Source organism: Cornus florida, unplaced genomic scaffold (genome assembly GCF_030987335.1).
Source record: "Cornus florida cultivar Cherokee Brave unplaced genomic scaffold, ASM3098733v1 CherokeeBrave_3.0.0_Hap2_Chr01, whole genome shotgun sequence".
Lineage (NCBI taxonomy): Eukaryota > Viridiplantae > Streptophyta > Magnoliopsida > Cornales > Cornaceae > Cornus > Cornus florida.
The window spans coordinates 88,989,077-89,000,329 of NW_026775571.1; the positions used below are offsets into that span (position 1 = coordinate 88,989,077).

The following is an 11,253-nucleotide window of genomic DNA, read 5'->3' on the forward strand; positions in this document are numbered from 1 at the left end:
CCAATCCCCAACCAACCCTAGGTGCATACGATATATAAAACTGTACTAAATTACCTAGCATTGCTTGAAGATGGCCTCGAGAGAGCCAATTTATCAACACCAAGAGATTGTGCATTTGAATATAAATCCTTAGCTGTAAGATGCCTAAGACGCTCTTCCTCATAGATTTTCGCAGCCAAAAGATCTGCTGCTGGTTGCCTCAGCATATTATTAAAATCCATACCAATGGAAAACTGCTGATTCATTTCTGGTTTCGTCATTATAGGGGAGATATTATGTAGCTCATTTATCATCCTTTGTGTAGCCTGAGAATTAAATAAAGAACATCTCAAATGCATCATATTACAGGAAAATTTATTTATTTTTGTAAGTAAAATGTTGGTTAATTGAGAATATGAGACTTTATGCTATGCGTATCAAACAACCAAAATTATGATACAATAAAAGTTCAAATTTAGCAGAATAACACCTTATTAGAGGAGTCTTCATTGCCCTCTGGATGCTCTTGTAACCTGGAGGAATATATGTCCCAGAATACCCTCCACCATTCAGTCAATAAACCTTCTGAAGAATCGATCCCTAAAACAAACCCCAGATTTACAATCAATCGACATGTACCATATTCATCATGAATTACAGAATAGAGCAATAACGCCTCAGTAACTTAACAGAGGTAAAAAATAGAAAAGAAAATTAATTGAACCACATCCAAAGTAGTGCATTACACCTACCTTTCTGAGTAGCTACACTAGCCAACAATACAGTTCTAGTAAAGAATCAGATAAGAAACATTGGGACAGTACACACCCACTACAATATAGTCCTCAGAGTGTGAGATACCACTTGAGCGAGAGGGGTTCAGTGGTGGGAAATTACAAAATTTACAATGACCCATACACACACATCATAATTTCATAATAGAGTGCAATCAATTGATCAATTAAAAGCAATTCAAATCAACCTGAACCACATCCAAAGTACATTTTAATTCTTCCTAGAGTAGCTATATGCAATAACTCCATCCAATTCTTTTTTCTTGACAAAGAAGACAAAGGACAACGACCACCAAAGATTGTAGTACAGTGGTATCTCTTCTACTCCCAAAGGGAATGTGAGGGTCGAGTCCCCGTAAGGACAAATGGGTGCATGAATTTATTGCCAATAAGAAAAAAACAAAAGGCAACAACACATCACCCAAAAAAATATTTAAAAAATTAAAAATTAATAATAAATAAAACTAAGTAACAATAAACGGTATAAACCCCTGTACTAAGAAAAAGAATATGAATAGGTAAATACTCATAGCCAAGCATACATATGAATCCATCACTTTTTTTTTCTAGTTGATACTTCCACAGCCCTAAGATGATTGCATCAAATAGGAGTCAAACCTTAGACCCAATATTTCCTAAGGTACCATGGCATATTCTTACCAGGGGCCGAGCTAGGGGTGGGCCAGCAGCATGGCCCCCCAAACTTTCTTTAAAATTTAATTTATACCCCTAAATATTAATTACTTTGCCCTTAAAATTCATTAAAAATTTCAATTGGCTCCCTCAATTTTTTTTTTCAATACACTTACATTTTAACCCTAACCCAAACCCAAAATAGAGAATTTGAAAAAAAAAAACAATTAATTTGTGTCTTCTTGAAATTTAGTAATTTTTCAACTTGCGGAGATCCATTCGAACATAACAGCTTATGAGCAATACATTGGAAACGGGGTTGATCGAGGAAGCGAGTCATGAGGAAAAGAAGAAGACCTATATCTACTTGTTGGTTTGACTTTGTGAAGATTAGGATTGTTGAAAGGATCTTGAATTCAATTCTGAAACTGGACTGAATGAAGGGGAGGGTTCTTATTCGAGATGAGCACCTGAAGGTTCCTGAGGACTCTTTTTAACTATATTTTTAAAAACTCAAATTTAGGAATTTTTACCGTTGATGTATAAAACTTTCTAAAATTTCTTGCTCCGCCATGATTCTTACCCACTTGAGCCAACCCCCAAGGGTTAATCACCTCTCTCATGGATACACTCATAATTGATAAAATCAAGAAAGAAAAAGTTAATTAGCAAAAGAAAAGCAAGAGAATGTGGCCAAAAAGACTTACCAACAGGACCCTGACCAACATTGGCCTCTAAGGCGAATATATCTGCAGCCTTGTACATTTTGTTTTTCACCATATAATCATAAATGTACCTGTCAAGCCTATAAACCCCAAAGCATACACATACAAATTTAGCATCTAAGGTCAAAGAAAATAATAAAAACAAGAAAACCCAAAAAATTTAAATTTGTCAAAAAAATAATAATAATAAAAATAAAAATAAAAATAAAAATAATTAATTTATTGAGGCATATCAACTCACGTCTTTTGAGCATCCCAGTCTTTAAATGGGTCCATTTTATCCAAAACCACCCTTACAAGGGAAAGAAGAGGAAAGAACCAAGTGGGTTGTAACAGTAACCGATCGAATCAAGAAAACAAAACCAGAGTAAGATTAATGGGTTCAAGAATTAAATTAAAGTTAACCCATGACACAGCAAGACAATGAGAGAGAAATTTAGAGTTTAGAGAGAGATTGAACTTGGGTTTCTTAGTTGTTAAGGAGGAAGGAGTGGCAGTGCCATGCAAAACAGAAGAGAATAATAGGGACAAACAAGAAAAAGCTTCCAGATAGAGAGAGAAAAAGAAGGGGAAGAGAGAGGTTTATATAGTGGTGAGAAAGACGGTGGACCGTGTTTGGCACCATAGAGAAGGTGTACGGTGAGGTGTACGGATTTTGTGGACCAAGGATTGTATGGAAGTAATTCTATGTGATACGGAAGTCCTTGTTATTCGCCAACCAGCCAATCACTTCGTGCAATGACAATTTACAAGGGTATTATAGACAATTTACGAAATCACCAGTGCAATCACTAACCGTTTATTTTTTAAACTAAACATGTATTTGGTGAATCCCACTTCAGATACCTCTATCATTATGGTATAAGGACAAAATGTGTGTAATAAACAAGGATGAATTATTTTCATTTTTCAAAATTTTAAAAAATAAAATAAAATTTTGGATTAAAAAAAAATGCTTATTCTACTTTTTCTTGAAGGGTTTTAAATGTCTCATTATTTGGTAATTATCTGGAGCATATGGGATTAAAAAATTGCATGCGTCTCCAGAGTGTTTTAAGAAGCGTAATTAACCATATGTATATATATATGTGTGTAATAAAAATATATATAATACTGCTATACCTTAATTTTTTCTATTTTTTATCCTCTTTTTTTTTGTGAAAGAAAAGTCAAATTTGTATTTGTTAGTTCAATCGAAACATAAATGCAATTTGAGTTTGTTACAAAATGTAAATGCACTTTAATAACACAATCTCGGACTTGTGTTAGATTACCATCTATTATAGCAATTGCGGATTAATGATTATGAGTAAGTTGTTACCTGGATTTTATATATTTTGGAAAAGATTCTCCTACTCATAAATAATATATATATATATTGTTTCCATATTTTTGTATTGAGAAATTATATTCCCACTCTACATTTGGAGGCTTGCAAGATGTAAATAGTGGTTTTTAAAAAATGAAATGACATAATTGTCCTTCAAAAATGTTTTCACACTTCATAACTCATTTCTCTCATTGAAAAAATATATGTTCTTAAAACCTCTAAGAATGCGGCCGCATCAGATGGAATAAAAACAAAAAAAATGATGATGATGAGGCTAGCAATGGCATATAATGGTCTCACCATATTGTATCAAAGGCTTAGATATCTTTAATTTGGTCATTTATGTTAGATAAGTGCATATTGTACCAAAACGTTAGAGATAAAAACGTGAAATGACAATATGCTTTTTTAAAATTTTGTGAAAAAAGTCAAGTTTATCCTACTTTTCTTGGCTGTCTTTTTCTTAACCTATTCTCTGAGTTGTTGAGAGTTATCATTTAGTTTTATCCCTCTTATGCAGTTAGTGCTCCTAGAGTTCCATTATGTATGTGCTCTATTCTTTTTCAATTAATAAATAAAATTTACGTTTAAGAAAAAAAAAATTCAAATTTCAATTTATTTATGGTTGTCAAATATCAACTGCAATCCATCATGTTTTAATGTACTCTGCAAATTGAAATTTCAAATTTGAAGTTCGCACTTTGACCTTGTTCCAATGGATAATGACTAGAGGCTGAGGCATTAAAATAGTTCTGCTAAAAATGAATTGGAATATGGAATTACTCTTACTTGTCCAAGTACAGTTTGACATGTGATAGACTTTTCTGGAACAATTACTGAATTTAAAGACAAGCCCCACTTGAGTTTTTTGTTTTTTAATGTGTATATTTATAAATAGTATACACATAGATAAACACAATAAAATGTGTCATTATGACAATAATAATACTATAACAGTGTAGTTAATTAGTGTATATATATATATATATATATATATATATATTATATAATGGTATAAATGAGCATCGGACTTTGTATCTACTAATGTGGCAACTACTGTGTAAACACTTAAAGATATGAGATAATTCATCCTTATCATTTATTGATAACGAATCATTCATAGACTTTATTTATTTGAATCGCAATAAAACTAATTAGTTTTTTAATCATTATTATTATTATTATATATATATGGGTAATTCTCAAGTATTGAAACTTAAAAGTGTTATATATATTCATTTTGTTAAACAAAAAGCGACTCAATTAATATGTTAAAATCTTAGATAAATTATATTTTTTTAATAGGGATTGATCAACTTTAGAGACCTCTCTTTAAGGTTTTCAAATACCCCCAAAGATTATATTACTTAACTTAAATATATTTTTCACTTTTCAAAATAGAAGACTCAAGATTCAATTTGTCTTTATTAACTTGAAAAAATAGTTCTTTAACATGAAAGAATTTTAAGTTTTCAAAAAAATGGTTTGAGATCGCCTTCTGTAGTAACTTTGTACTAGTGTACACGAACTCAGGAATTTTTTTGAAGGGGTAGTGCATCGTCGAAGAATAAAAAAAAAAAAAAATGTAGACAAATTTGAAAAAAAAAAATTTGTGAAGTGAGCCATTTTAAAAATTGAGTGGGGGTAATTTTAAAATTTTAGCTAAAACTTTAAGTAATAATATAAAGGGTAAAGTGCATTAAACCCCACTGAACTATTGGGGTATATGCAAGAAACCCCCCTAAACTATAAAAGTTGCAAAAAAACCCCTTGAACTATTGGGATGTGTGCAAGAAACCCACCTGAATTATAAAAGTTGTAAAAAAAACCCCCCTAAACTATTAGGGTATGTGCAAGAAATCCCCCTGAACTATATATTTTTTTGCAATTTACCCCATCTGTGCGAATTGATTGACTGAAAGGGACGATGAAGCCGAGGAATTTGTTGCTGGGATCGGTGGGTCTCCTATCATAGCTCCATCATAGCCATGGCACCACCCGCCAGATCCGTCGGCCATATATATCTCATTTCTCTGCATCATTGCGTCAGCCCATCGTCGTCACCGCCTTGTCCTCTGTTTAGCTCACCTTGCTCGCCGGTCCATTCCACTGTCCATTCCAAGCTCGCCGGCCTATTCCGCCATCTCCATAGCCGAGCACACCGCCGTCCGTATTTCGAGCACATAGCCGTCTACAGTTCACCGCAGAGCCGCCTTGAGCTTGCTGCAGCCTCCACAGTTCACGACCGAGTCAACTGAGCTCTCATCACAGCAAAGTCCTCTGCGCACAAGCCGCCATCATCCGAGACCGAGCCATCCCGCCGACCTCGAATTTCTTTGGTCTCTTCTCTTTCTCTATCTAGCTCTCTGTTTTGGGTTGTGTTGGGTGAAAAACATCTTTTGGCAGAAAAAAATAAATAAATAAATAAATAAATAAAAAATAATAATAAATGTAAGAAGTGTATAAGTTAAAACGACGCAGTGTGTTATAAGGGTAAACTGGTCTTTCAAAATTTTCGGTACCAGAAGCTGATGTCATGGGGGTAAATTGCAACAAAATCATAGTTCAGGGAGGTAAATTGCATCAAAATCATAGTTTATGGAGGTTTTTTGTAGTTCAAGGGGGTTTCTTCCAAATGACCAATAGTTCAAGGGGGTAAATTGCAACAAAATCATAGTTCAGGGGGGTTTTTGTAGTTCAGGGGGGTTTCTTGTGACCAATAGTTCAAGGGGGTTTAATGCACTTTACCCAAACATAAATTAGAAAAAATCGAGTGGAGAAATTAGTAAGATAAAAATGTGAAGGGGGCATTTTAAAAAATTAAATGAAGGCATTTTTAAAAATTTAATTAAAATTATAGGTAATAATGTAAATTAGAGAAAATCCAGTAGGGGCGGATGCCCCCACTGGTCCTGAACTGGGTCCGCGCCTGAGTGTATATGATAGAAAATTATGACTTAGAGAATCCGTGTGTATGCGGATTATGCTCAATACCCCAAAAATTGAGAGTATGGTTACTACATTTTCTTTGGACATCAAATTAGATTTCATTGTGGGAAAGGGAAAAATTAATGAAGGACAAAAAAAAAAAAAAAAAATCACCTTAATAATGTACACTAAACTACTATAGCGGTCACAAAAACTAACTACTTTAAGAAAAACTATAAATAGTTAAAAATTTGAATATACTCAACTATTTTATGTGAGTAAAAGATGATATTAATATAACATCATTAAATTAATATGATGACATTATCATGACGTCATCTCATACCCAAGTAAATTTAGTCGAATGTGTTCGACTCTCGAACTGCTTAGTATCATTACTCTTATTTTAATGTAATCATGACTCTTTAGAGCTATGCATAACATAATAAAAATCCAAGTTATATTAACAAGAGTGGTTACCATTATTCAAGTGTACATAAGATTTTATCTTTTGATGTGTTAAATAATTAGGGTTTCTCACATGACAGTATCCCAATGTATTATCCTAAGGTTTCAAGTTCGAGTTTTGATTTAAGCAATATTATGTGATTTGATAATAATTTATATTCAGAATCTACATTGAATTCAGTGGTGGACAGTGGAGGAGACCGACGAAGATCAGCAAATCTAGAGTGCAAGAGGTCGCGTATGTTGTTAGGTTTTAAAGTTTGTTTGGTGCTTGCTAGTTTAGAATAAAGCCTTTAAAGGTTGCTAAAGTGACTCCTGCATCCCCTACAATGATTCTTAAAAAGGATAATTAGACTTACCTCATTTGTAGATTGTCTAAATAATATGGACATCCCCTATAGTTTCACAAATAACACTGACCTCACATGTCAGTGTTGACTTTGACCCAAACATATTAAATGACTATTATACTCATTGTACTTTTATTAGTTCAAAATATAGATAAAATAACATTTTCAAATTTTTTAAAGGCATTATCAAGTTGTAAGTAAATTTTGAGTATGCAGACAAGAATGTTATATTTTATGACACGTGAGATCATTGTTACTCTGGCCGAAAAGATAGTGTTATATTTACACTATGATGTCTCTGTTATTTAGGCAATCCACAAGGAAGGCAAATATAACTACCGCGAACGAAAAACACCGATATGGTATGCATATGGAGTGCATAACCCCCCTATATATTCTAAAAGGTATATAACATTCAATTTTGGAGTAAACAATGATTCGAATGCTGAAAAGACTAAAGTGTCCATTTATAACTGAATAAAAAAATAGGTAAAAAAACTAATTAAATGTGAAATAATTAAACTATCCCTCTTTTTTATATATAATATAGGGTTGCGGGCCAAAATACCCATATGGTATGCATATAGAGTATATAACCTCTTATATATTCTAAACCTCCTTAACATTCAAATTTGGTACAAATAAGGACCTGAATGCTGAGAAGACATAAGTATTCATCTACAACTGAATAAAAAATAGGTAAAAAAACTAATTAAATGTAACAAGTGTGTTTATATATAAGAGAGGATATTATCGAAAGAGACAATAGTATTTTAAAATTTTATATCTTAAAAATGTCATATGCAATGCACATGAATAAATTTTTAAAGAAACAATGATATCAAGCCCTTATTTGCCGCATTTTTTCAAACTTAACGGACTTATATACTCAAAATAAAGAATAGGAGTGTTATTTGCCCAAAATGTAAACATTAGGGGTGTTTTTCTCACTTTGCCCTTATAAGGGCATTATAGGAAGATAAAAGGGTATTTTTTAAATTTTATATCTTAACACCAACTTCAAGTCCTTTTTTGCTCATTTTTTAAACCTAACAGACTTATATACACAACATAAGTTATTTTTTGCTCATTTTTTCAAACTTAACAGTGTCATATACCCAAATAAATGATAGGAATGTTACTTATATAAAATTAAAATATTTATGGTGTTTTTCTCGCCTTGCCCTATAACTAATTATCCATTCTTTAAACGTAAACTGTATAAACATAGTTTTGGTGTTTATAAAATCGCGCCTTAAGCTACAAGCCTACAATATAAGTTTAAGAGTGTTTGGTTATTTAAAAACAAAACAAATATTAACAAGCATGTTCTCGATCTCTAAATCTGGTTACATAAACTATAGATACCAAACATGAATGGTTACCACAAATTGGTATCAATTTTTTTAAATTTTTTTTTTTTTTGGTAAATAAGAAATCCATTGAACAAAAGAATAATTTTCACATATTATCAACATAGTATTTTAAATAATATTAATTCTATTAATGTATAGTTTTCATTTTTATGTGAGATTTAAATTTAAACTTTATGGGATACTTTAGAGAATTATAAAACAAACCTAAGACACATCAGTGTTCCATTTATTATTATGGGTAAAGTACAACCACACGCTTTGAGGTTTGACAAAAGAATACTCAGATGAAACTTACCTATTTTTTGAACAAAGTGATTCCTTTAAATGAGAAATTGACCAAATTACCATTTAATTGTTTATGAAAATTTTTCAACTTTACAATTTGATAAATTTGACCAATCTGCCCTCATAAACAATTTATGCATAAATTTTTTTTTTTAAAAAATAAAGTGTCTCTTCTCTCTCAATAGTTTGGAACAAAGGAGTCTGGCGCACTCAATAGTTTTCAAGAATGGGTTGAGTGTGAATGGTTATGTGGCTCATTCATCGATCACAATGTATTCAAGATGTGGTGAATTGGGTTATGCCCGGAAAGTGTTTGATGAAATTAGGGAGAGAGATAGTGTCGTAGTTGTGGCTATCCAAGAAGAAATGTAGAAGGGTGTATTTTGCACAGGGGTTTAGTGCAATTTAAAAACAAAATAATATTATTTACTAGCAAAAATAATATAGAAAATAATATACTCCGTAAGGCTTAGTTTTTTATTTTTAACTTCCGCAAGACTTATTTAGTTAGATATGGAAATAACGATAAAAGAAAAAATAAATAAATAAGAAAGGAAAAGAAAAATAAATTGCAAAGGACCTCTGTGACGTTAGTAGCCAGCCAACAGTCGCAAACTCGCACTCGCACCATACCACTTTTCAGAACCATATATATCGAGGAGGAGGAGAGAGAGAGAGAGTCCATTTTACAAGAAAAGCATCAAGTTTTTGCTTGCGAAGATGGACCACGAAGCTGCGCAGGCAGAGAAAATAACAGAAAACCCCACTCATCTCATCAACACATTCTATGAAATCACCTCTTCGTCCAAAGAAGAAGCTCTTTTCTTCTTGGAGAGCCATAATTACGACCTAGACCTCGCCGTCTCCAAGGAGCTATAATGCATGGTATACAAATGAGGAAGAGGGCGGTGGCGGTGGCCGTTGGCCAAACCATCGCCGCCGTCTGGTCCATTGAGAGAGAGAGAAAGAGATATTAGGTATTGAAAGAAGTTTTTTTTTTTTTTTTTAATTTATGCATAAATTGTTCACGAGGATAGATTGGTCTAATTTATTAAATTGTAAAGTTTAAAAAAGTCTCTAAAACGGTTAAAGAGTAATTTGGTCAATTTCTTATGTAAAAATGTGTCTTTGTCTATTTTTGAACCTTCAAAGAGTGATATTGTCCAAAAGATAGATAAGTTTTCTCTCAATGTCCTTTACCAAACCTTGGTGGTGGTGTGATTATACTTTACCCTATTATTATTGTTCTTTTCAAAAAATAAATAAATAAATAAATAATCGAAGAGACATAAAGTAATACAGTAATTAGTTAGATTCTAGTCTTTCTAGGAATTTCGATAATTTAGAGAATATATGATAGGCTATAAAAATAAACATTAGGTCCTCTGTAAGTTGTAACTATCATATATTTTCTTTTTTTTACTCATTGAAGGATCTTAATCTAGGATTTGGAGTGTTAGAAATAAAATAAATAAATAAATAAAGTAATTGACATATTTTGGTACTAATATGATATTAAAAAATATTTAGAGTCCTAGCAAGTCCTAGGCCTGACTTAATCCAAATAAGTTATGACCACCTAACATGAGATTAAACATATTGTTCAAAACTAAGAAGTAGATGTCTAGTTACTTTGGCATGAAATATGACCAAAAAAAAAGAAGTAAAATTTTGTATAGCCAGAGACCAAACAAATAAATAAATAAAGCAAAAGAGTCCCATTCCAAATCTTTCTATGGAGTTTTGTTTAGATATCCAAAAATATTAATTTTGATTATAACTAAAAGTTAAACAAATTACTCAACCATTATGAATTAATTAGAAAGCTAATACATGCTTAAGATTTTGAAAATGAGATTCAATCCACGGGAAGGGAAAGTACACAAGCATTAACAATTATGAAAAGTATAAAATTCTTCTAAATATGAACATAGCAAAACACACTACAGTTTATCATCGCTATATTAACTGTTTAATTTCTTAAACATTGAGATAATTCTAAAATAAATTAAAATGAAAATCTATATTCTAAGAAAATTAACCATTGATCGACATGTTTCTTTCAAATTAAACCAATTAATGTAAGAGCAAAAGTAATATTGTTGTTCAAAAGTAAAAATCATTTAATGTCATGTTTTGGAGCACTGAATCAGTGTTTGAATTTTGAATTACAAGAAATTTAATTAAAATTTTGAATTGAATTTCCTACAATTTCAAACTTAATGAGCCAATTCGTACTTCCAAACCTAACATAAATATTTTCTCTTTATTTCTTGTCTTAATAGTACGGCAACTGAGATGAGGTAGAATTTGAACTTTAGGACAACAAAATGCAGTAGCAAAACAAGTGTATATAATCAGAGACAATTAATTATCCACATTTCA

General features: G+C 31.7%; 1 protein-coding gene across 1 annotated transcript in view; it reads right to left on the reverse strand.

Annotated features, from left to right (window-relative positions):
* The window catches only part of LOC132277074 (transcriptional corepressor LEUNIG_HOMOLOG-like), a 35,949-nt gene extending 30,446 nt beyond the window's left edge, over nt 1-5,503 (reverse strand). Inside the window, exons 1-4 of the mRNA XM_059778801.1 lie at nt 5,355-5,503; nt 2,114-2,211; nt 470-663; nt 55-305 (exon numbers count right to left, since the gene is read on the reverse strand). Of these exons, the coding sequence (XP_059634784.1) occupies nt 55-305; nt 470-663; nt 2,114-2,211; nt 5,355-5,503 (692 nt within the window). The remainder of the gene's footprint in view (nt 1-54; nt 306-469; nt 664-2,113; nt 2,212-5,354) is intronic.
* Nucleotides 5,504-11,253: the final 5,750 nt, after the last annotated feature.